This window comes from Anomalospiza imberbis, chromosome 25 (assembly GCF_031753505.1).
Source record: "Anomalospiza imberbis isolate Cuckoo-Finch-1a 21T00152 chromosome 25, ASM3175350v1, whole genome shotgun sequence".
In the NCBI taxonomy this organism is placed as follows: Eukaryota; Metazoa; Chordata; class Aves; order Passeriformes; family Viduidae; genus Anomalospiza; species Anomalospiza imberbis.
Window position 1 is genome coordinate 6,598,457 of NC_089705.1, and position 24,256 is coordinate 6,622,712.

The window sequence follows — 24,256 nt, forward strand, 5'->3', positions numbered from 1 at the left end:
CAGGCTGGGAAGGAGCAGTGGGCAGTGCCCGCAGGACCCGGGGCACCGTGAGCACTCCTTGGGAAAACGCGTTGTCCAGTGATGTTTTGGGAGCTGGCAGCGTCCCCACAGCCAGGGGGAGCAGCAGGGCTGGGCAGGGTGGCTAGACGGGCTCTGAGCATCGTTCCAGTGCCGCTGGGAATAGCCACGGGCATCCTCTGCCTGCTGCCAGCGCCCAGCCCACGCCTGCCCTCGGCTCACGGGGCTGGAGACGTGGCCCGGCCCGGGCAGCGTCCCCGGGGCTGGGGTGAACTGGGTGCCCCTCTCGCCGGGGTGAACACAGAACCACAGAATGGTTTGGGGCGCCCCTTCAGGCACTGCCCTCTGGCCTCTGGGGCACCCACGGGTGCTCTCTGGGGTGATGGTGCAGCTGAGCTCAGCCCCTGCCCTGGGATCTGGGCTCTGCCCTTCGCCCACCGCTGCTGGCCACGGGACCGGCAGAGCAGAGCGTCCCTGAGCCTCCTCTCTGCCAAAATTTGGCAGCGGCTCAGCCCCTTTGGCAGAGGCTGCCTCAGACGCCAGACCCGAGGCTGACCTATCACTGCCCCTCTCGTGTCCTTGCTGGGCAAGGGGGATCCCACCGGGGTCTCCCCACAGTTAGAGAGCCCAAATGCAGGGTGGGGCAGAATCGTCCTGGCCAGGCTGGGAATCCTTCACCAGGGCTGGGGACTGCAGACCCCAAACCCAAATTATGGTTTTGCTGCCCGAAGGAATGTGAGCTCAGACTAACCCACCCAGGGATTCCTGCCTGTGGTTTTCCCAGGCAACGAGGTGGATTTTGGCAGGCTGGGTACATTGGGGTGGCCCTTTGGCCCCAGTCCCGCTGTGGGGAGCGGGTTTTGTGCCCGATGGAAGTTCTTGGAGGGTCTCGATGGGTCTGCTTTGTGTGCTGGGCAGAGGGTGGAAGACAGGCCGTGGTCTCCTGCTCACCCGTTCCTGTGGGAAGCACCTTTTCCCGACCCCGGGGGTGGAACCTGCTCCCTCGGGATCAGCTCACCTGGGGAAGGAGCTCCGATTGCTGCACGTGGCCCTCGGGGGGCCGTGAGGGGCTGCGGGGACCTCGGTGGGGCTGGACACCCTCACGCTGCTGCCACGGGAGCCCCTCGATGGCACCCCGGGCACCTCAAACCCCAGCGCGTGTCAGGGGCTCGGCCGGGAAGGGGTGAACGGCCCTGACTGCCTTTTTCCTGAATTCCAGTGTGCAGAGGGGGTGATGTGAAGGCTGGAGGTGTTTTCCCGGGCTGGAAGTGGTTGGGAAAAGCATCCTCACGGCTTTCCTGCGTCCTCCATCCCAGCAGGGTCCGCTGGGGCGGTGCGGGAGCTGAGCCAGGCGCGGGGGGATCCCGGGGCGCTCCCGGCCGGGTGTTGGCAGGCAGGAACAAAGCGGCGAGTCAGGCTCACGGAAAGAATCACAACGCCCCTTTTCGCCTTGGCCCGGAGCCGCCCGCCCCGCCCTGCCCTTCCCGCACGCTCCCGCACGGAGATAAGGCCGGGACTGGGCCGGGAGCGGGGCCGGGGCTGCGCCAGCGCCCGGCGTGTGGCAACAAGCTCCGAGTGAAACTCAGCGCAAGGCGCAGCTCAGATCCCTATCGGGCACTGCGCTGCCGCCGCGGCCCACGGCCAGCCCGGAACAACCGAAAACCGACAAAAAGCGAACGCTAGAACTCCTCTTTACAGCTTGAGAGATGCGAGGCGCGCCCGGTGGGACGGGGAAAGGCAGCCCCGGGACGCGGCTGGTGGGGATGGGGTCTCCCCTCCTCCTCCCACCACGGGCAGTTTGGGGGGATCCCACCGTGCGGCGGCTCAAAGGCGAGGGCTGACTGTGCCCCGCTTTTTGGGACGGCCCCTCCCGCGGCGCCGGGGAGAGGTGCGGAGCCTCTGCCTCGGTTTCCCCACCTGTGGGAATAAATACCTGCCCGTCAAGCCCTCGCAATTACTGCCGAGGCAATCACCATATTAAAAACGACAGTGATATGACTTTTTCGGGGGGAGGAACCCGTTTTTACGAGCGGCCACACCCCGTGGCCCATTTCTCCGGGGGGGGGAAGAGCCGAGCGCTGCCGTGTGTCCCCGTCCCCCCCAGAGGCCAGCGCAGCGCCCGTCGCCCTCCGCAGCGCTCTCAGCAGCGCGATGGGCGTTTCCCCGGTGCCGGGGCGGGCGTTGGCTCTGGGGAGAGCCCCGGGGCATCCACGGGTGCCGCACCCACGGGGAGGGCAGGGCGTTGGCCGCCCCCTTCGCCCCCTCCCCAGCGCCCGCCGCCCGCGGGCGATGATTCACCGCGATTTTCCTTTTAAGGCCGCGCTCGGCGGGGAGGAAGCAGAGGAGGAGGAGGAGGAGGAGGACACTCCTTGGACCTGGCTGGCTCCTCCTGCTCTCGCTCGAGGCTCCGACGCGCAGCCAAAAGCGAATCCCGGCGGCAGCGCTCGGCAGAGGCTCCGACGGCTCCCGGCCCCGCTGCTCGCCCAAGCGTCCGCCCCGCGCCCGCGTCCCAGCCATGGCAAGAAACCACCAAGTGCAGAAGGCCAAGCTGGCCGAGCAGGCTGAGCGCTACGAGGACATGGCAGACTTCATGAAGGCCGTGGTGGAGCACGGGGACGAGCTGTCCAACGAGGAGCGCAACCTCCTCTCGGTCGCCTACAAGAACGTGGTGGGCTGCCAGCGCTCGGCCTGGAGGGTCATCTCCAGCATCGAGCACAAAACCGAGGAGGGCGACGACAAAGCGCAGGTGGTGAACGAGTACCGGGAGAAGGTGGAGCAGGAGCTGAACGCCGTCTGCAACAACGTCCTGGGCTTGCTGGACAAGTATCTCATCAAGAAGGACAGCGATACCGAGAGCAAGGTCTTCTACCTGAAGATGAAGGGTGACTACTTCCGATACCTGGCCGAGGTGGCCAGCGGGGACGACCGCCTGTCGACGATAGAGAAGGCCCAGGAGGCCTACCAAGAGGCCATGGACATCAGCAAAAAGGAGATGCAGCCCACGAACCCCATCCGCCTGGGGCTGGCCCTCAACTTCTCCGTGTTCCACTACGAGATCGCCAACGCCCCGGAGCAGGCCATCTCCCTGGCCAAGACCACCTTCGACGAGGCCATGGGCGACCTGCACACGCTCAGCGAAGACTCCTACAAGGACAGCACCCTCATCATGCAGCTGCTCAGGGACAACCTCACGCTATGGACAGCCGAGTGCGCCGGCGAAGACGGCGGCGAGGCTGGCGAAGAGCCCAAGAACTGAGCGTCCCCTGCCGAGCCAGGGACCGGCCCCACCTGCCCCGCTCCAGACCCTTCGGCATCTCTTCGTGGTTTTTTTTTTTTTTTTTTTGGTTGTCATTTTTTTGATTTTTTTTTTTTTTGGTTGGTTTTGGTGGGGAGGAGTCTCAGCTCTCTCCAGCCTGGATACCGGGAGTGGGGGTGGTTTTGGCAGGGCCCCTCCCTCCCTCTCCCCCATCCTCTGCTCTGGGGAGGGGGAAAAGAGGGAGAGGGGGTGCCTCTGTCCCGGAGAGCTGCCAGCCCCCAACTATTTAACATTTTTTTGTGGGGGGCGTCCAGTCTGGCGTGTGCCAGCTCCAAAGCCCCTGTCCCAGAGGGCTGGAGCAGCGACAGGAGGAGGTGAGGGGCTGGGCCGGGGCGAGGGGGGGTCCGGGCAGCCCCCCCATTCCGGGAAGGGGTCGCGTGTTGCCAAAGCCTCTGTGCTCCAATAAACCTTCTCCTGCACCTCTGCTCTCGTCTGCCTCGTCTCTCCCTGCGCACATGTCCGGGCAGCTCCGGGCGCCCGCCTCGCCTCCCTCCCGTCCCAGGGGTGGGGGCAGCCGGGCCCCCAGCACTGGCTGCTCTCGGGGTCCCCAGCCCCACAGCAGGCTCTTGGGGTGAGCTGCGGCCCGTGGAAGGGCTCGGGGGTCTGTGCATCCATGGGACGGGGGTTTTGGCAGCCCCACGCAGGGCTGGCTGCTCCACGAGGTGCTCAAGGGTCCCCGAGTCTCTGACCCAGCCCCGTTAATACAAACCCAGAGCTCCCCGAAAGCTGCCGCTGACACCCCTGTGTGGGTCCCCAGGTCCTCCCCCATGGCGCCTCTCGTTCCAAGGAGGAAAATCCACAAAAGCTGCATCGGCAGCGACACAGGGGCAGCCCTGGGCTGTCAGCGGGGTGGGGACATCCCTCTCAAGGTCCCGACGCGCTGGGACAGGTGAAAGCTCAGCACTTCTGGCCCTGGCACGGGGCCACGGGAAGGGTGCAGCTCCCTCCCCCTTCCCCCCACCAGCGCGTTTCAACATGAAAAATAATTACAATAAAATACAGTCACGGCACCCTGGGCTATGAGCTCAGCAGAGCCAGCAGGGCCGGGCAGGAGCCCTTTGATGGGAAGCCCTGGGATGCCGGGAGGAAACGCGCCGTGACTCAGGGGACAGGGGGGACACGCCAGTCCTGAGCCCTGGCGTGGCCAAATCCCAGCCCATGGAGAGCCGGGAAATTGGGGGAACGAGGCACAAGCAGGGACGTGACCCCCTTGGTGCATGCGGGAATCGTGGGGTGCCCGGGAGCGAGGGGCTGGCCTGGGATGTAGCGAGGGCTCTGCTGTGGGAGGCTGGGCTGCACAAAGCAGCACCTGCTCCCCCTGGATGGGACACCTGGAGCAGATCCCAGCAGAGGGGATGAACCCCCGTGAGCCCCCTGGGCCTCCCCAGCCCCATCACAACACCCCCGGTGCTGCCCTGGCCCCCCAGCAGCTCCATGGGGTCCCCAGAGGCGTCAGGGCTGGTCCTGGGGGGAGCCCACTGAGGGGCCCCAAAGCTTGGCCCCCACCTGGCCCCAAGCACTCCCAGCCTGGGAACAGCCCCAGACCTGTAATTACCCAGAGCGGGGCGGCCGACGGGAAAAACGAGCTGAGGGCTCGCGCTGGCCCCGACCCCACGGCCTGGGGACACCCGGACTGGTTAAACTGGAGAGTGGCGGGGCTGGAGCTGACAGTGCTGGTGCCCAGGAAGGGATAACTGGGGGTGTCTGTCCATCCCTGGGGCTGTGGGTTCCCCCTGGCTTCCCAGGAGTTAACTGATTTCAACAGCTCCCGAAATTGCAGCGTGGCTGGGCCGTGTGGGAGGATGGTGCTCCCCGCTCCCAGCCGGTCCGGCAGCTTTTCCAGGCTGGGAAGGAGGAGGCCCTGGATCCCCAGGACACTCCTGTGAGAGGGTTGTGCTGCTGGGGCGTTCTCTGGGGTGCTTCTGTCCCCCTGCTTCACACAGGGTGGGTGGGACCCAGGTAAAGACCAAGGAGGCATCGGGACCTCGATCCCCATCCTGGTCCTTGTCCGGTGGCTGTGGAATGCTCTCTGCATCCCTGAAGGGGCGTCCAGAAGAGCTCTCAAATAGATCAGTTTTAGTGTCTTAAACACCTTTAGAGCAGAGGGACTGCGTGCCCAGGGCCAAGGAGTGTCCCCCACTCCCCCAGCAGGGCCCTGGCACAGCCCCTACACAGGGGCTGGTAGCCATGGGGAAAAGGCCACCAAAACAGGTCTGTGAGCGCGAGCAGGGATGTTCTGCTGCCTGCAAAAGGCTCTGCCCATCCTGAGTGGGAGCTGCAGGACCCACAGCCCTGCCTGCCCTTGTCACCGGCTCTCCCAGCCGGCCCCCAGGGCTTTGTGCCCAGGGCTGGGGCTGGCCGGCTCCTGGCTGAGGCACCACCAGTCTGGGCACCCAGACAAGGGGTGTCCATCGCCCCTGGCCCGGGGCAGCCTCCTGCCAGGCTGGCACCAGTGCCTGCTCTGGTTTTGGAGAGGTTTTTTATCCCCATTAGAAAGCACCACTTGATGGGGAAACTCAGCTTTTGAGCAGGAGCTCCGTGATGGAGCTGGAAATGAGGGCTGGAACCCGGGAGGGGACCCAGGAAAGCTCAGTCCCGTGGCTGTGACTGGTGCTCAAATCCCTCCATCCCCAAAACGCCACCCTCAGGTTCAGTCCCACGGTCGGGGTGGGCTCAGCAGGTAGGACCAGCTCGGCAGAAAGCCGGGCCCCCTCCCAGGGATGTGCCTCGCTTGGGGTGACTCACCCTGGCCCTTGGCCCCGCCGATTGCTCAAGGCAGCCACGGCAGCCAAAGTGTCACCTCCCCGGGCCCGGGAGGTTCGCCGTGTCCCCTCCCCGGGGGTGTGGGGTGCAGGGGCTGCCTTTCACCCTGCGTTTCACACCAGGGGCTCCAGCCTTCCCTGCCCTTCCCCAGGTCACAGAACTGTCCCCTCCGGGCTGTGCGTCCCGGATCAGCCCCGGATTCATCGGTGAGAAGCTCCCTGGTGCAAAACCGCTGCAGGTTTGGGGCTGAAGCTCTCTGAGACCTGAGCATTTCCTGGCTGGAACACAGCAGAGGATCCATGGCCTGAGCTGAGCGGTTTCCAGCCCAAGGCTGAGGCTGCAGATATCCAGGGCATTCCAATAAAAAAGCCAAAAAACCACAAAAGCTTTGATGGCTCTTGCGTAACTCAGCCTGACCTGACCATACCCTTTTAAGCCACGAAATCTCTCAAAGCCATGAAGAAGCCACTATAAAATTAATATTTTTATGATCCCGGCTCCCACCCCTTCACAGCAACTACAGAGCTCCAAAACAACCAGGACAAGGCCACAAGCCACGGGTGAGGATGGGATTTCAGCTCAGTTATGGTCAGATTGGCTCCCAGAACTTCAGCACTGAAATCCAGCCAGGAACACCCAGGGAAGTTCCTGGGCTCCGGGAAGAGCTGAGGCACTGGCAGCACACTGGGATTTGACTTTGATATCTGAAATCTCAGTTTCATTGGGAAGGGGTCTGGGAGAAGCACAAGCATTGTGTGTCTGCACCCTCCTCTCCCCGAGCTCCTCCTCGTCTCCAAATCCTGACCACAGAGGTGGGAGATGTGGGAAAAATTCATTTTAATTCCATGCCCAGCTACCCAAGACCCCGTTCACATTCAGATCCATCAAGGATCCAGTCTCCAATCCCTCTGCCAAGGGCCAAACCGTCCTGTGAGAAAATCCTGTTGTATTTTATGCAAGATTCTTGGGCAAGAGGCGATGCTGAGTCTGCAGAGATCTGGGATTGGGAGTCGCACCCGCTCCCATCCCGTGTGGAGCTGCCGGGAGGCACCGAGGCTCCCTGATGTGGACAGCCCACTTGTCACCCCCAGCCCTCCCGGTGTGTGCCCCGGCTGCTGCCTGGAGCAGGGATCAGAGCAGCACAGGAGGCTCAGAGCTGCTGCCAGCACCGGCAGCTGCAGCAGCACAGCCAGCGGGAGTGACACGGGCAGGAGGGGAAGCCCCAGGATCTGGGACGTGGAGAAAGCAAGGCCAGGAGAAGGAAGGTGGATGAGGACACCCAAGGCTGCTCCCGGGAAAGGCCCGAGATGCAAACCACGAGCTGAGTCACACAGGGGCTTTCTCACCAAAGCCTCCAAGAGCCGAGCTGGCGTTGTGCTGCTCCAGCCCCCCATCCCTGCAGGAGAAGCAGCAGGGCCCTGCCTGCTGTCCCTGGCCCTCCAGGCAGGGCAGAGGGACAGGGACAGGGACAGGGACAGGGACAGGGACAGGGACAGGTCCCGGCCAGCGCCGCTCCCAGCGCAGGCGCCTTGGCCTCGGGCTCCGGAGCACTCCTGGGTTTATTTGTTCAGGTTCAGCAAACTCCGAAGATGAAAGTGAGACCCAGGAGTGTTTTATTAAGAAAGAGTCCATCATTATTTCTAAGAAAAAGAAAAACAAACATCCTTCTGTCCTTGAGACGGCGTGGAGGCGCCCTGGCCTGGATTGTGCTCGGAGCACGGGGCCCGTGCACGCTCCTCCTGCAGCACTCCCAGGACTGGTGCCTCGACTCTCACTGCACCTGAGGCAGCTCCAGCTGATTTTTCTTTCTCTGGATCTGTCTTGGTCATGACGGAGGAGACTTTATCTCTCTTCCTTGCTCTCCCTGCCTTCTCTGGTTCAATCTCTCTGTTCCTAGGGGAAGACCCTCAGCCACCTCCCTTCTGCCAAAGCCCTGCTCTGGGCAGCAGGCCTGAAGCTCGGGAGGTCAAACCCACCCAGACTCTGCCTGGAAAGGCTTTCAGTTGCTCTGAGTCACAGCTGAAGCTCCGGGTAGGAAAAGGAGAGGTGTCAAAACAGAGAAGCCAGGGAAGGGCGTGTCACAGATCCATCACCTCCTCTTCCACAGCTTTCTCCTGAGATTGCACATACTTCTCCTGCACTGCCAGGGTGCTGATAACGCAGTAATTAAGGAAAACGAGGGGCTGGGCTCAAACACTCCCTTCTGCAGGAGCTCTCAAGTTCCCATCGAGGAACCAGCCCAGCCTCACAATAGCCCGAAGGCCATCGGGAAGAGGCAGCATCACCTGAGTTACTTGTGGCTCTGCCTGATCCCAGGCCTGACAAGTCCAGGAGAATCGATTGCATGGTTTGAAGGAGAAGGAAAGAACCCACCCAAGGGAGGGTGAGAGAGAGGAAAGTTGTCAAAAGGTTCCTGACACGTTCACGGTATCAATTCCCAACCTTTGGTGGGTTTGGTGAGGACAAGTGTCTGCCCTGGGCTGGGCTGAGCACACCCCACTCCCCACGTGTGTGTCACCCACCAGATGATGAACCTGGGCCTGCAAATTCCAGCCTTTGTCCCCCAGGGAGAGAGAAATTAAACTCAACACCAGAGAGGATACGAAGAGAAGTGGAAGTCGGCCCCCACAGCTGCTGACATCAGCGCCTCCAGGCTCCGGTGCTCCCGGTCCCCGAAGGAATATCCATTGGCCTTGTCCACGGCCTGCATCACCTGCCTCATGCTCTGCTTGTCCTGGGAGGAGGGAGCTCACTGGCACCTGCTCCTTCCCCACAGCCAGGAGCTCACACTGCCCTGTGCCGTTTTCTCCGGGGCTCGGGGCCACCCTGACAGCGCCCGAGGCCCCGGGGACACCAAGAGGGACAAACTGGGACAAACTGGGACTGGCCCTCCACCCTCTCATTCCCTTTCATCACTTTCTCCCAGCCCATTTGCCTGTTGACACTTCTGCCAGCTGCCTGATGAAGGACATTTCCAGCCCTCCCTCCCCCCTCTCGTTATTTGCTGCTCCCTAATTTAACAAGGTTTTAGGTGATCCTCAGCCCAGATTTGAAATGCAGGCCAGAAGAGCTGAAGGAAGGGGGAGCCTGGATTCCCCACCCCAGGACACAAGGCCCAGGTAGCCCCAAGCTCATCAGCCTTTTTCTTTCCTTTGGCTGCCACAGATCATTTACAAGTCTGGGTGTGCTTCCCTGTTTCCCAGCCCTGAGTCTCCTCACAGCTGAGGTTTCCAGCCCTGTGGCTCTGAGCAGATAAAAAGCAGCTGCTGCACATGCAGGGCTCCCTGTTCCCTCCTGCTGGGTCACCTGGACGTTGAGTGGCACGAAGGACACCAGGCTGTAGTCCTCGATCACCTCCACCAGCTTCTCGTTGAGGCGGCGGAAATTCCTGAAGAAGGGATCGGAGGCCAAATGGTCCACGAGGTAAGAGAGGTCCAGGACCTCGGTGTAATAATCCAGGTTGAAAGCTGCAGGGCAGCAGGGAGCTCTGAAGGCAAGCTGGAAGCTGAAGACCTGCAGCAGCTCCCCAGCCAGCCCCATTCTCCCACGGCTGATCTGCACCTGGCACGGCCCAGTTCCACAGCCCTCCCCCTCAAATTCCTCCCAGTGTCCGAGGCCAGAAGAGCGCTCTGAGCCACCCTGGCTGGTGGAAGGTGTCCCTGCCCACGGCAGGGAGGCAGAAGAGCCGTGGTTCGAGGTGCCTTCCCCCCAGAGCACGCTGTGGCTCCAGGAGTTCCCTTACCCAGCTTCCCGTAGTGCTCGATCAGGTCCATCTTGGAGAGGACGTTGACGTGGGGCAGCTCCACGTGCAGCATGGTGGACAGCGAGGTGCAGAGCACGGAGATGAACTTCCCAGGATCTGTGCAGTAGTGGGAATCCACCAGGTGCACGGCAGCCAGCTGGGCAGCGAAGGCACAAAGGGACACACCAGGTCAGACCTGTGACAAGCCCACGCCCTGCTCGAGGGACAGTGTGGAAGTGGCCACAGGAGAATCTGTCCAGGCCTGACTGCACCACCTGGGGAAATGGCCTCCCACCCTCACCTCCTGCACACAAGACACAGCACCAGAGAATCTTGGACTGCTCTGGGTCAGAGGTGACCTTAAAGCTCCCCTGGCCCCAGCGCTGCCACGGCAGGGACACCTCCCACTGTCCCACATTGCTCCAAGCCCCAGTGTCCAGCCTGGCCTTGTGGCCTTGGGCACTGCCAGGGATCCAGGGGCAGCCCCAGCTGCTCTGGGCACCCTGTGCCAGGGCCTGCCCACCCTGCCAGGGAACAATCCCTGCCCAAGATCCCATCCATGCCTGCCCTCTGGCAGTGGGAGCCATTCCCTGTGTCCTGTCCCTCCACCCCTTGTCCCCAGTCCCTCTCCAGCTCTCCTGAGCCCCTTTAGGCTCCAGGCTCTCCCTGGAGCCTTCTCTGCTCCATGCTGAACACATATCCAGGTATGTAAAGTGTCAATGCCCCATCCCCAGCCATGGACCAGCATGGATTCAGCCCCAGGGAAGGGCTCTGGGGAGGCTTTTAGTGCTCCACCAACAGCACCGCAAGAAACGTCAACCTGCAGCTGCTCCCCCCTTTCTCAGGCTTTCTCTCCCTGCAGCTGAAGTTTCCACACTTGTGTGAGCTCTGCAGGGATTTTGGGGTGGGAGCTGGGGCAGTTCCCCTCCTGAACAGCACAGCTGTCTCCAGATGCCCAGGCCCCTTGGGAGCAGCCCCTGCAGCACACCACCTTCTGCTGGGAGAGTCCCAGTGGTTCGCACTAATAATTAATAATCACCCTAACGAGCACTTTGATTCCCCGGGTTTTGTGGGGCTGTAACAATGTGGTCCCAGAGCTGGGGAAGTCACTCCAAGTCAGGGCTCTGAGGCTGAGTCACAGCAGCAGAACCCAGCCAGTCTGGGGCTCCCGGGCAGAGAGGGAGAGCAGCACCAGCCCTGTAAATGTCTGATTTTAGCAGCTCCAATCCCGTGTCCATTTACTCCAATGAAAATAAGCTCTAATGTGCAGATTCCCGGTGACATTCCCAAGCAAATGAAGCTGCCCTTCTTGCTCAGAGCACCCAGGGTTTGCACATTCGTGGTGCGGCCCCGCCGCAGAGCAAGCGCAGCGTCAGCAGCTCCGGGGCCGCTCTCACCTGCAGCTCCCGTTGTGCAAGAGCCCAGAGCACGTCCCACGGGCTGCAGGGGCCCTGCCCGGGCTGCAGGAGGGGCCTGGCACGGCCCCTGCATTCCTCAGGGCAGTGCCAGGGCTGCCAGCACGCACAGAACCCCACCGTGGTGAGACACAGCCGGGCTGTGGGGAGGATCCTGCAGCACAGCAGGATGGATGCGCTCCTGCCCCATCCCTGGAAGTGCTCAGGGACAGGCTGGAGTTCCCTGGTCTCGTGGAAGGCGTCCCTGCCCATGGAAGGGGATGGGGCAGGCTTTGAGGTGCCCTCCAACCCAAACCATTTTGGGATTTTGTGTGAAGTGTGAGGAAGGACTCTGTGTTCCTGCTCCCAATCCCACTGAAAGCCCTGACAGGCCATTCTTTTGCCAACCTCTCCCAGCAAAAAATAGGGAAAAAATTCCCCTCTTTCCCTGATAAAGCCACTTCACACGAAAGGCCACAATCTTCCTGAAGACAGCAGCCATGAGAACCCCCCACCCCACTCTGCCCACGGGGTGTGGAGCTCGTGGGGTGCCCAGCCCGTCCCTACCCTGAAATCCCACTTGGCCAGCTGGGCGAAGACGTTCTTCAGGGCCTCGTGGTGGGTGTAGAGCTCCACCTGCCCGGGGCAGTCGAAGAGCAGGTAGTGTCCCCGCAGGGCCTGCAGCCGCTCCCGCAGCCAGTCGGCGTTGGCCTGCAGGTACTCCATGCAGTAGAGCAGGCCCCCGTTGGGGCCCAGCCCCAGGCCGGCCATCACGTCGGGCAGGGTGACGAGCTCGCCGATGTCCAGGGCGCAGGGGCCGGGCAGCGCCTCGTTGGCAGGGTCCAGGTTCACCACGGCCGCGCTGCGGCCCAGCCGCGCCAGGAACTCCCGCATGGCCCGGCAGTAGGTCGTCTTCCCGGAGCCCGGTGGCCCGATGACCACCTGGCCAAAGGCCAGCGGGCCGGCCCTGCTGCCCTCAGCCATGCCGGCTCATCGTCCTCCTGCGGGGCTGAGGGGGCAGCAGGGACAGCCGAGGGCTGGGCTGCAGCCGCCGGCCCCGTGAACCCCCACGTCCCCTTCTCCCCACCTGGCCCCGAGCTTCCCTCGCGTCCCTCTTCTTCCCGAGCCCCTCATCCGCTGTTACCACCACTGCTCCCGGTTATCCCCCCGGTTCCCGTTATCCCCCTGGTCCCCGTTATCCCCCCGCTCCCGGTTATCCCCCCGGTTCCCCTTATCCCCCCGGTCCCCGTTATCCCCCCGGGCCCCGTTATCCCCCCGGTCCTCGTTATCCCTCCCCTGTCCCCGTTATCCCCCCCGGTCCTCGTTATCCCTCCCCTGTCCCCGTTATCCCCCCCGGTCCTCGTTATCCCTCCCCTGTCCCCGTTATCCCCCCGGTCCCAGTTATCCCTCCCCTGTCCCCGTTATCCCCCCGGTCCTCGTTATCCCTCCCCGTCCCCGTTATCCCTCCCCTATCCCGGTTATCACCCCCGGTCCTCGTTATCCCTCCCTGGTCCCCGTTATCCCTCCCCTACCCCCATTGTCCCCTCGGTCCCCGTTCTCCCTCCCCGGTCAGGGTTATCTCCCCGGTCCTCGTTATCCCTCCCCTGTCCCGGTTACCTTCCCTGTCCCCGTTATCCCCCCGGTCCCCGTTCTCCCCCCCGGTCTCCGTTCTCCCTCCCCTGTCTCGGTTATCTCCCCTGTCTCCGTTATCCCTCCCCTGTCCCGGTTACCTTCCCTGTCCCGGTTATCCCCCCGGTCCCCGTTCTCCCCCCCGGTCTCCGTTCTCCCTCCCCTGTCCCGGTTATCTCCCCTGTCCCGGTTATCTCCCCTGTCCCGGTTATCTCCCCTGTCTCCGTTATCCCTCCCCTGTCTCCGTTATCCCTCCCCTGTCCCGGTTACCTTCCCTGTCCCGGTTATCCCCCCCGGTCCCCGTTCTCCCCCCGGTCCCCGTTCTGCCCCCGGCCCCGCAGGCCGCTCACCGCCGCCGGTGCCCCCGCTGTGGGTCCGGGTGGCCGCGGGCCCCGAGCGCCGCGTTCCGGGCGCGGAGCGGCCGCCGCTGCCACAGCGCCCCCTGGCGGCCGGGGGGACGCGCGGCCGGGGCAAAGGTCGCGGGTTCGAGTCCCGGCGCCGGCTTTGTCCGTCCAGCACAGCCCCAGCCCCGCTCTTTTCCAAATCTCAGAATCAGTCGGGTTGGAAAAGGCCTCTGAGACCATCGAGCCCCAGCGCTGACCAAACACCACCATGGCACTGAGTGCCGCGCCCAGGTTCTCCTTAAACACCTCCGGGGACAGTGACTCCACCGCCGCCCTGGGCAGCCGGTTCCCAAAGACCGATCTGCCTTTCTGAAATTCTTCCTAATGTCCACCCTCAACCTTCCTGGCGCAGTTTAAGACAATGTCTTGCCCCTCATTGATGAGAAGAGCCCGACTCCCACCTGGCTACACCCTCTCGGCAGGTAGAAGGAGGAATTCCTGCATTTTCCCCCTTGCCCCCCTTAGGGCGGTCACACAGGGCCCGGCCTGTCAGCACTGGGCAAGGGGACGGAGCTGTCCCCTCTGCCGCTGCCCGGGCCAGGAGAACGGGGCAGAGCACCCTGGGAAGTGCCCGCTCCCCACAGCCACAGGGAACGCCGCGGGGAGCTCCCCCGGGACAAGCCTTTGGTCCCCAGCAGCTTCTGCCGGGCTGTGGGGCGGCCAGGCCCGAGGAACGCTGGCAGCAGCAGGACAGCGGCTGTGCCCTGCCCGTACTTGTCCTTCCCTGCCTCCCAGGCCGCCCTCAGCCCCGAGTTCTGCTTCTTCAGACACACATCTGGTTGATCCCAGCACGAATAGAAGTGTTAGCCCTCCCAAGTCCTTCCCCATTCGCAGAGAACATTTCCTTTCATCTGAAGGGTTTAATCAGTGGGGGGAAATCCCCCACCGTGGCGATTTTTATTACAAATCTGTATTTTTCCTAAAAAATAAATATAAAAACACCCTGCTCCACACTCAGACCAGGAGCCAGCCTGGACTGGGGAGCAGGACAAAGGCTGTGACAGTCCCTGCTCAGCGTGGCTGGGCCCTGAGGCTGCCCAGGGCGGGCTGGGACGCTCGGACAAAGGCCATGTCCTGCCTGTACTTCATGGCCGTGGGGGGCTGGCGCCTGAGCAGCTGGTCACCCATGTCCTGGGGCTCAGGGTCATCGTAGATGGTGGAGATGACAACAGAAGTGTCACCACGGGGCTTCTTCCTCTTGACAAAAGTTGGCAGCTTCTCCCCGTGGTACCTGGAGGGAAGCAGGAAAGGTTTGGCTGGAGGTTGCAGAGGCCATCAGGGACCCCTGTGCTTCCCAGCTGGTTTCCTGGAATGGTTTGTGTTGGAAGGGACCTTAAACCCACCCAGTTCCACCCCCTGCCACGGGCAGGGACAGCTCCCACAGAGCTGCACGTGGCCCCAGCCCTGCTGCACCCTGGCTGTCAGGAGCAGCCCGTTTGGCTGTGGAGTGCTGTGGAGCTCCCCAGCTGTGCAGGGAGAGGCAGATCCTGCGACAGCCCTGTCCCCACAGCTCCCTTCGCAGCCTCTCAGCTGCTGTGAGCCTGGGCAGAGGTGGGAACAGCGGCTGGGAGGGCACCAGGGAACTTACCCCAGCCCCCTCTTGCACCGGGGGTTCTGACCCTCGTTGTCCAGAGCTTCGGCCATCCCAGAGTTGCTGCTCCCCAGGCCCAGCCCCTCTGTCCAGCCCTGCTGCTCCAGGACCTTCCTGCCAAAGCCCTGGGACAGGGGAAAAAACCGTCACAGACTCGCTGGACAAATCCCACCCTCATCCTCCCAGAGCCTTCTGCCCTCTTCCCACGGCCGAGACCTGCCCCACGTCCTGTGGGCACCACCGTGGCCCTGCCCTGGCCCGGGCAGGCAGAGCTCACCTTGGTGTACCTCTCGAAGGTGCCAATGTGCTGCCCTGACACAGAGCCGTCCTCCAGCCCGTCCCGGAGCCGCTGCTCCAGCCACATCTGCACCGAGTCCCGGGCATCCTTATCCCCTCCATCTGGGGACAAAGCACAGTCAGCACAGCTCAGGGAGGCCGGGCACCACCATCATGTTGCCCAGAGCACCAGCAGAGGAGGCAGAACCTGTTCTTTTTGGCAAGCCGTGCTGCCAGACCAGAAAAACACTGTTTCAGGTTCACTGGCAGCCTGGATGCTTTCAAAGAATGACAAAGAGCTCCCAAATTCTGCATGGTCAGAATTTCCCTGGTTTCCCTGGGGTGAGTGGCTCAGCTCTGATACCTTTGTCATAGTAGACGCTCATGTCCACGTCCCAGTCGTCGGCTGTCTGCTCGTCAAAGTCTGCCAAGAGAAGGGAAGCAGCACTTTTGGTGAGCTCTGGCACAGGGGAGCTCTTTGCTGGTGGCCCAGCTCCCTGTTTTCTCCAACAAAATGGGAAGGAGTCACAGAATCATTGGAGATCTCCAAGACCATTCAGCCCAGCTGTGACCAGCTCCCACCTTGTCACCAGCCCAGACCACTGAGTGCCATGTCCAGTCCTTCCCTGGACACCTCCAGGGATGGGGACTCCACCACCTCCCTGTGCCTGACCCCCATTTCCATGGGGAAATTCCTGCTGCTGTCCACCCTGAGCTCCCCTGGCCCAGCCTGGGGCCGTTCCCTCTCCTCCTGTCCCTGTTCCCTGGAGCAGAGCCCGACCCCCCGGCTGTCCCCTCCTGGCAGGAGCTGTGCAGAGCCACAAGGGCCCCCCTGAACCCCCTTTTCTCCAGGCTGAGCCCCTTCCCAGCCGCTTCAGCCCCTGCCCTGGGCACTCCCCAGCCGCTCCACGTCTCTGCTGCAGAACCAGACGCAGCTCTGCACCTGGGGTGGTGCCTCAGCAGTGCCAGCACACAGGAAAAGGCATAAGAGACCCCTAAATCCCACTGCCCACCCAAGAGGCTGCCAGCAGCACCACAGGGTCTCTGGTGACCAGCTTTGTGCCCAAGGGTGGCCAGCATGGCAAGGGGCTGGTGGCTCCAGCTGGCCAGGACAGTTTGTTTAAGCCCGTGGGCTCAGTGACACAAACACCAAGGTCACCTCCATCCTGCTCCTGCCAGAACTGGGCATCTGTGTAGAACACGAGGCCAGAGCCGCCCTTCTCCCACTTGAGCTCGATCTCCTCCTCGAAGAGCCGCTCCCGCGCCCGCTCCTGCTGCGTCACGTCCTCGTGCAGCGCCACGTGCCGCTGCCACTCCTCACACGTGTCATCGTCCTGCAGGGGACACAGTGGGGCTGGCACAGAGCTGGGGACACAGCACAGCCCCCTGCCACTCCTCACATGTGGACACAGCACAACCTGGCACGGAGATGGGGACAGCACAGCCCCCTGCCACTCCTCACACGTGTCATCGTCCTGCAGGGGACACAGCGGGGCTGGCACGGAGCTGGGGACACAGCACAGCCCCCTGCCACTCCTCACACGTGTCATCGTCCTGCAGGGGACACAGCGGGGCTGGCACAGAGCTGGGGACACAGCACAGCCCCCTGCCACTCCTCACACGTGGACACAGCACAACCTGGCACGGAGCTGGGGACAGCACAGCTCCCTGCCACTCCTCACATGTGGACACAGCACAACCTGGCACGGAGCTGGGGACAGCACAGCTCCCTGCCACTCCTCACATGTGTCGCTGCCCTGCAGGGGACACAGCGGGGCTGGCACGGAGCTGGGGACAGCACAGCCCCCTGCCACTCCTCACAGGTGTCGCTGTCCTGCAGGGGACACAGCTTAGCCCGGGATGGAGCTGGGGACATCACCACAGCCCCCTGCCACTCCTCACACGTGGACACAGCACAACCTGGCACGGAGCTGGGGTCAGCACAGCCCCCTGCCACTCCTCACACGTGTCATCGTCCTGCAGGGGACACAGCTCAGCCCGGGATGGAGCTGGGGTCAGCACAGCCCCCTGCCACTCCTCACACGTGGACACAGCTCAGCCCAGGATGGAGCTGGGGACAGCAGTTCAGCCCCCTGCTGCTCCCCGACCCTTCCCAACGCCCTCCCCTGGAGCAGCTCTGCTGGCAGAGCCGGGCTCGCGGGCTCAGGCCCCGACACGAGGGATGAGCTCATCCCTGACTAACACCAGTGCCAGAGTCAGCAGGAGAAATCCCACAGCACCCCCACCGCAGGGGCCCCACCTGCCCCCGCTGATGCCCATTTAAGGAGCAGGTGTGTTGGACCTGGAGTCAGCACTGGCAAGGAATTAATTCCACTGCAGCTGATCCCCCAGGAGATTGCGTGGGCTCCCAGGAAGCAGCTCTCTGGCACAGACACAGAGCTGCCTGCCCAGTCCTGGGCACAGCCATCACCCAGCCAAGAACAGCCCAAGGAACGGCTGCAGAGCCAGGAAACTGCCTGGGAGAAACAGCTGGAGGAGCCTGTTTAGTCTGGAGGAGGAAAGACTGAATAAAAAGCTGGATAAAGGAGGGAACAAAGCGCTCTCTGTGCCCCACGTTGCCAGGAGAAACGAACGGGGTGCAACTGCAGCAGAGATTTGGCACCTGAGTTAACTGTGGTGGAGCAGAGAGCGGGAATGGCTTGCCTGGGGATCTGTAGTGACAGAGGATTGGGAGAACAGGCCAGACTGGCGTCTGCCAGGGACAGGGGTGGGATGGCTCCCGCCCTGCCCAGTTCTGCGGGAGCCTTTGTCACTGCAGCCGCTTTCCTCAGTGACTCATCTCCCAGCGCAGGAGCACCCGAGGCCAGCCCTCTGTGCAGCTCTGCACGTCGCTGCCAGCGCACAGACGTGGTCCCGAGCTCTGCCACCTCGTCTCCCAGCAGAGCAGAGCTGGGCCCGTCTGCCGGGCAGCAGGGCAGGACCTGCTGGGCAGCGCCAGCCTCCCCTCTGCTCCGACCCTTGGGGATCAGCCCCTACGAGCACGCTGAGCAGTTCTGGGGGGCTCAGGACCCCTGTCCCCGCCCCGAGGGGCTCAGTGCACCAAGGGGTGAGCAATCCTATTTTAAACCTGGTTTTAACAAGGCACGTGTCCAAGTCAGAGATGAAAAACGAGCTCTGAGAGCGGGATCTGCCCTCGCAGCTCCAACAGCCGAGCCCGGCTGGTGCTGGAATGTTCCACTTACATCATCTGAGTTTGACTCCTCTTCCTCCTGCTCCTGCCCCTCCTCATCCTCCTGGGGCTGGGCCGGCTGAGTCACCCCCGCGGGCTCCTCTCCCTCCGTGATCTCATCCCCTGCAGCCGTGTAAACTCTCTCCTCCTCAGCAACCGTCTCGGTGTCCTGGTACTGGAAGGGCACGTTCCCATACCTGCGGCACGAGCCAGTCCTGGGGAAATCCAGCTGCAGCTTGGTGATGAGGCGGGGGGGCAGCCTGCAGGCCCGGATCAGCTCCAGGAACACGCGCAGCGGGGTGCCCACGTTCCCAGAGGGCATGAAGGACGGGGGGTTGAACTCGGGCAGCCGCTTCAGCTCCGCCTCGGTGACCGGCGCGCCGGCAGCCGCCCCGGCCTGCTCCTGCCGGCCGGGGGGAGCCCCGGGGCCCGCAGGGGAGCAGGGAGGGTCTGGGGAGCCTGCGGGGCAGAGGGCAGCGTTGGGGGGCCTGCAGGCAGGGGTGGTTCTGGGGGCTCGCAGGAGAGCAGGGACGGTTTTGGGGTCCCAGAGGACACAAGGGATGGTTCTGGGGGCTCCCAAAAGACCAGGGATGGGTTTGGGGGGCTCCCAAAAGACCAGGGATGGTTCTGGGGGGCTCCCAAAAGACCAGGGATGGTTTTGGGGGGCTCCCAAAAGACCAGGGATGGTTCTGGGGGCTCCCAAAAGACCAGGGATGGTTTTGGGGGGCTCCCAAAAGACCAGGGATGGTTTTGGGGGGCTCCCAAAAGACCAGGGATGGTTTTGGGGGCTCCCAAAAGACCAGGGATGGTTCTGGGGGGCTCCCAAAAGACCAGGGATGGTTCTGGGGGGCTCCCAAAAGACCAGGGATGGTTCTGGGGGGGTCCCACACCCCACCGGGAGCGGGTAAATCCAGGCGCCCACCAACAGGAGGGGGATAAGCAGAGCCCACGCGGGCTCTTGCTGCCTCGGAGCAGCTTTAAAGCGCTCAGGAAGCCCTACGAGGAGTTTTAACCGGCCGGTGCCGTTCCGGGACCCGCCCGCCCGTACCTGTCCCGGGGCTCAGGCGGACCCTGCGGATGAGGCAGCGGCCGGGCAGCGCGGCGCCGCCGGGCCCGACCCAGCGCTTGCCCGAGTACATGCGGACGAAGCGGCGGGCACGGCCGGGCCGCACGGACACCAGGCAGGAGCAGGTGCGCGGCGCCGAGGCCCCGCCGCCGTCGCCCGCGGGCGGGCGCTCGGGGCGGTGCCGGTAGTGGAAGCAGAGGAAGCCGCCGGCCTCCAGGAACTGGCTGAAGTAGGCGCGGAGGTGCGCGGAGCGGAGCGCGGCCGGGATGCCGCTCACCAGGCAGTACCGGGCCGCGCCGCCATCGCCGGTATCGCTGGGCGCCGCCATCTTGGCCCGCCGGTGCTGGCGCGCGGCGATGACGTAACGCTCCGCGATGACGTCACGCACGGCCGGTGGAGGGCGCCGCCTGGTGGCGGAGGAGCGCGCGGCCAACGGGGCGTCCTGGGGGTCCCCGGGCCTGGGGGTGACAGGGGACAGAGACCCGGGGGGAAACAGGGGCTGCGGACAGGGACCCCGGCAGGTCACAGGGGTTGGGGACCAAGATCCGCCATTGCGGGGCGTTTAACAGGCCCCGGGGCAGCAGGGCTGGGCCAGATCCCCGGGGGTCACAGAGCGAGGGTCGCAGACCGGGGGTCACAGACCGGGGGTCGCAGGCCCCGGGGGTCACAGAGCGAGGGTCGCAGGCCCCGGGGGTCACAGAGCGAGGGTCACAAGCCCCGGGGGTCACAGACCGGGGGTCACAGACCGAGGGTCACAAGCCCCGGGGGTCACAGACCGAGGGTCACAAGCCCCGGGGGTCACAGACCGAGGGTCACAAGCCCCGAGGGTCGCAGACCAAGGGTCGCAGGCCCCGGGGGTCACAGACCGGGGGTCACAAGCCCCGGGGGTCACAGACCGAGGGTCGCAGGCCCCGGGGGTCACAGACCGAGGGTCACAAGCCCCGGGGGTCACAGACCGAGGGTCGCAGGCCCCGGGGGTCACAAGCCCCAGGGGTCACAGACCGAGGGTCGCAGGCCCCGGGGGTCACAGACCGGGGGTCGCAGGCCCCGGGGGTCACAGACCGGGGGTCACAGACCGGGGGTCACAAGCCCCGGGGGTCACAGACCGAGGGTCGCAGGCCCCGGGCTCTCAGGGCTCTGGGGTGTCGGGGCAGCCGCACTCGCCCCGCGCGAGGGCTCTGGCCCTGTCCCCGTTCAGTGCCCCCGGCTCTGCTGCCGGCCCCCTCGCGGGCGGGTTCCACGGCCGTCCCCTGTCCCCGGGATCCCCGTGGCTGCCCGTGGGCTGGCCCCGGCCCTGAGCCAGGGCTCCCTGGCTGGGATGGGCCGTCAGGCGCTGCGGCCAGCTGGAGGGCAGGCCCAGGCTGACACAGCAGCTCTGCCCGCCGAGATTCTGGGTGTTTCCGTGGCACGGGCAGGCCGGGTGCGGCTTGAGCTGGCACCTCGGCTGTGCCAGCCACGGACATGGGGTTTGTGCCTGCTGGCTGAGCCTCCGACAGCGCCCGCGGGAGAGGCTCGGCACCTGGAGAAAGGTGCACGTGGGGATTTGCCCCTGGGATTTCTGTGTGCTGGGAGCACGCAGGGGCTGCTCGTCCAGCACTCCCACTGACAGCAACCAGCCTGTCTGCAGTGCCAGATGGATCTTTATGGAAAACCCCTTTTTATTCCATTCCGTCTTTTCCATGCCTGCAGTTTCTTCTGCACACCCCAAATTCAACACCGTCGCTAAAAGGCACCACCATGTTCCAAAACACCAAACATTTTATTAAAAAAAATAATTTATTGCATCTTATATACAAACCACACGAATGTACACTTATAAAATACTGACACCTCACCTGTTGGAGGCAGGAGGAGCGAGTTTTCCAGGTGTGCACCTGGCTCTAACTCCAGGGAGGTTTGGCTCTCCCACTAAACCAGCTCTGCTTGGGTTTAACTTTTCACACAGACAGGAAAGCCCAGAGCCCCAAATGAGGTGCAGTAGGTTTAGGTGCTGCTGAGTGCTCTTAATCATGTTGTATTTCATGGAATTATGGAGGAAAGAGAGAATCTAAGGAAAAGAGGGGTGAGTCTGTACACCCTGTAGTATTGAACACTCCCGCTTTTTCCCTGAAGAAATGTCCTGAGTGTTTCTAAGATTCCAAGCACAGAAGCCAGACCCAGAGCTAATTCCATCGGTCAGTGATCCCACTGAGGCTGTCAGACACCACTGGATCAAGCTGAGGACAGCCCTCACTGCTTGGAGCTCACAGCAAAACCAGTAAAAACTGGGACCAGGGCAGGAAACCCTTTGCCCACTCACACTCCCTGGGCTGGAGAGCGGCCCAGGCGGAGCAGGAGCCGCTGTGATCCTGCTGAGCCACAGCTGCTTGCCCAGGGCTCCTCCAGGCAGGCCAGCGGCACACGGAGATCCCGCGGGGTCCGGAGCGCTCCGCGCCCGGGCTCAGCAGGGCAGGGGCAGCCACGGGGCCTGCGGCCAGCCCGGCGCCTCAAACAGCATCTCGGCCAGCAGCTCCCCCATGGCCGCGCCCCCGATGACCGGCCGGAAGAACAGAGCCGTGACCAGGGCCGCGGGGATGGACCTCAGCGAGGAGGTGACCCGCAGGATGTGGGAGAAGCGCGCCTGGTCCTCGGGGTGCAGCAGCTCCCGGAGCGCCCGCTGCGCCTCCCACTGCAGGCTCTCGATGTAGAGGGCAGCCCTCAGCCCAGGGATGTCTGCGAGGGACAGCAGAGGCAGAGGAAGGATGGGAAACAGCTCCAGGATTCTCCCATTCCCACCCTTCCCCGTTTCTCACAAGGGATCTCTGAGGTCACACTAAGGAGAGCACACAGCACTGCTGAGGCACAGCTGTTCCAGGAGGGAAAGCACGTAACTGGGAAAGTCAGGCTTTAAAAGTAAAGGAATGCAGGATTTATTGTCTGCAGGGAGGGCAGAAGTTTTGACATCCTTCCTTCCTGCCTCCCAGTGCATTTGGGAATGACCACAGTTAGGGAAAAGGTGACCAGCCCTGTCTGCTCTCACACCTGCCCATCTCTGAGCATCTCCAAGCCACGAGGTCTGCGTTCACCTGGGAAGGTGGAGGGACCCCCATCCCTGGGCTCTGGGCTGGTGACAAGGTGGGGAGTGGCACAGGGGGGACTCCAAGGTCTTGGAGATCTTTCCCAGCCTCAGTGGCTCTGGGACGCCGTGATTCTGTGTCCAGCTGCCAGTGCTGGCCGGCACAGCCACGAGGGCCTGGCACTCACCTGGATTGAAGAGAATGGCTCCCCTCAGGTAGGTGAATTCGCTGGGGCTCAGGTCCAGCCTCCAGAAGCTGTTGAGGCACCACTGCAGCCGCTGCACGGCCGCCAGCGTGGGCTGTGTCCCCTCGGGCTCCTGCCCTTTGCTCTGGCCGCTGAGGAGGATCTTCTTGAGCATGCTGGGGGCCGGGGCCTCCGTCACCTCGAAGGTCACCATCTCCTGCACCAGCCCCAGCAGGAACAGGGGCACCCAGCAGCTGTCCAGCAGCAGCAGCTGATCCTCCCGCGGCAGCAGGTGGAAGGCAGCGACGTTTTTCATGAAGTTGATGGTTTTGACCAGCACGTGGGAGGCGGCCCGGCAGGTGAGGTGCGGCGTGCGCAGGCACACGGTGCGGCGCTGGGGGCACAGGCAGCGCTGCCGGGCCGCGCCGGGCCGCAGGTTCTGGCTCAGGAGGGTGTACAGGATGGCGGGGTGCCTGTCCTTGCCGTGGCACCGGCACCCCTCGCAGCCCGCATCCACGCCGGCGCTCATGGCTGAGCCAGGTCCTCGTGGAAACTCAGCCGGTGGGAGAGAGAGAGAGACACAAAACCCCTTCCGAAATCTGCCACAGGCCGGATTGTCCCCGTCCTGCCAGCTCTGCCAGCCCGTGGCTGCTCCAGCCAGCTCTTATAAGGCTGGGTCACAGTGAACACCCCTCCGCAGCCTTGACCGCCCTGATTAAGCAGCCCTCATTAAACCACCCGACCAACCCCGTTGCTGCCGGGCCGATTGGCCGGGCCAGCCGAGTTCCCGGCGCGGTCAACGGCCGTTTTTCTCAATGAATCGGCGGGGAGGGGTTGTGTGGCCTTATCGGGATTACCCAAACAGGATAAACAGAGTCATTACCCCAGGCTGTACCATGGCACCAAGGCCCCATCGAGCAGGTGTCGCTGCCAGGGTTCACAGACAAACACGGGGCGCTCGTCTGGGCCCGGCGTTCAACGGCCCCGGCGCCCGGCCTTGGGAAGAGCAACCTGGAAGTTGTGTTATCAGCAGCTGTTTGCCTGGCCTTGCCCGGGAGCCTCTTGTTGTGGTGGAGGAAGAGGAACCCGGTGAACCGGCAGGCTGTGACGGGCCCAGGGGTCGCGTCTCTCAGAGGAAACACGGGGCTGGGAAAGGGAAAATGCTCCCATTTGCAGAATGAGAGAAAAGTACAGAAAAAAAGCCAAAATGGTCACATTTTCCCAGTGGAAAGGGACCCAGAGGTGCTGGTCGGCAGCAGCTGAACACGAGCCGAGGTGGGCAGCGACTGTTCAGGTGGCACCGCACTCAAGCCCTGGGCCCGGTTTTGGGCCCCTCACTGCAAGACAGACATTGAGCTGTCCGGGGAAGGGCTGGAGCCCCAGGAGCGGCTGAGGGAGCGGGGGGGGGCTCGGCCTGGAGACAAGGAGGCCCAGGGGCCCTTCTCGCGCTCGGCTCCCGGGCAGGAGGGGCCAGGCCCGGGCCCGCTCCGCGCCCCGGGCACCGCGGCCCGCCCGGCCCGTCGCCATGACAACCCCGCCGCGCCTCGCGCCCCGCCCTTTCCTGGGAGAGTGACAGCCCTCGCGACCAATCAGCGGAGAGGGCGGTGCAAAGGCGCGCTGGGATTGG

The 24,256-nt window shown here is 63.6% G+C and overlaps 4 protein-coding genes across 5 annotated transcripts; 1 reads left to right on the top strand and 3 right to left on the bottom strand.

Annotated features, from left to right (window-relative positions):
• Positions 1 to 2,108: 2,108 nt before the first annotated feature.
• SFN (stratifin) lies at positions 2,109 to 3,755 on the top strand. Its single transcript, XM_068172934.1, has one exon. It carries the CDS (start codon positions 2,534 to 2,536, stop codon positions 3,272 to 3,274), a length of 741 nt encoding a protein of 246 aa, XP_068029035.1. The 5' UTR covers positions 2,109 to 2,533; the 3' UTR covers positions 3,275 to 3,755.
• A 3,932-nt stretch (positions 3,756 to 7,687) lies between these two features.
• On the bottom strand, positions 7,688 to 12,234 carry GPN2 (GPN-loop GTPase 2). The gene is made up of 5 exons (XM_068172406.1): positions 11,801 to 12,234; positions 9,840 to 9,996; positions 9,404 to 9,564; positions 8,701 to 8,831; positions 7,688 to 8,248 (listed from the first exon to the last, which is right to left on the bottom strand). Exons 1-5 carry the CDS (start codon positions 12,215 to 12,217, stop codon positions 8,176 to 8,178), a joined length of 939 nt encoding a protein of 312 aa, XP_068028507.1. The 5' UTR covers positions 12,218 to 12,234; the 3' UTR covers positions 7,688 to 8,175.
• Positions 12,235 to 14,141: 1,907 nt separating this feature from the next.
• Positions 14,142 to 19,724, bottom strand: GPATCH3 (G-patch domain containing 3). Of its 2 annotated transcripts, none has more exons than XM_068172487.1 (7): positions 19,372 to 19,724; positions 18,337 to 18,836; positions 16,293 to 16,467; positions 15,498 to 15,557; positions 15,135 to 15,256; positions 14,855 to 14,982; positions 14,142 to 14,497 (listed from the first exon to the last, which is right to left on the bottom strand). In XM_068172487.1, the coding sequence occupies exons 1-7, from the start codon at positions 19,715 to 19,717 to the stop codon at positions 14,278 to 14,280; spliced, it is 1,551 nt and encodes a 516-aa protein (XP_068028588.1). In that variant the 5' UTR covers positions 19,718 to 19,724; the 3' UTR covers positions 14,142 to 14,277. The 2 variants fall into 2 exon arrangements, with proteins under 2 accessions (XP_068028588.1, XP_068028589.1); XM_068172488.1 differs by having other exon boundaries at positions 18,337 to 18,726; positions 19,337 to 19,724.
• A 1,430-nt stretch (positions 19,725 to 21,154) lies between these two features.
• On the bottom strand, positions 21,155 to 24,137 carry NR0B2 (nuclear receptor subfamily 0 group B member 2). Its single transcript, XM_068172766.1, has 2 exons — positions 22,633 to 24,137; positions 21,155 to 22,101 (listed from the first exon to the last, which is right to left on the bottom strand). The coding sequence occupies exons 1-2, from the start codon at positions 23,156 to 23,158 to the stop codon at positions 21,830 to 21,832; spliced, it is 798 nt and encodes a 265-aa protein (XP_068028867.1). The 5' UTR covers positions 23,159 to 24,137; the 3' UTR covers positions 21,155 to 21,829.
• Between the last annotated feature and the right edge of the window lie 119 nt (positions 24,138 to 24,256).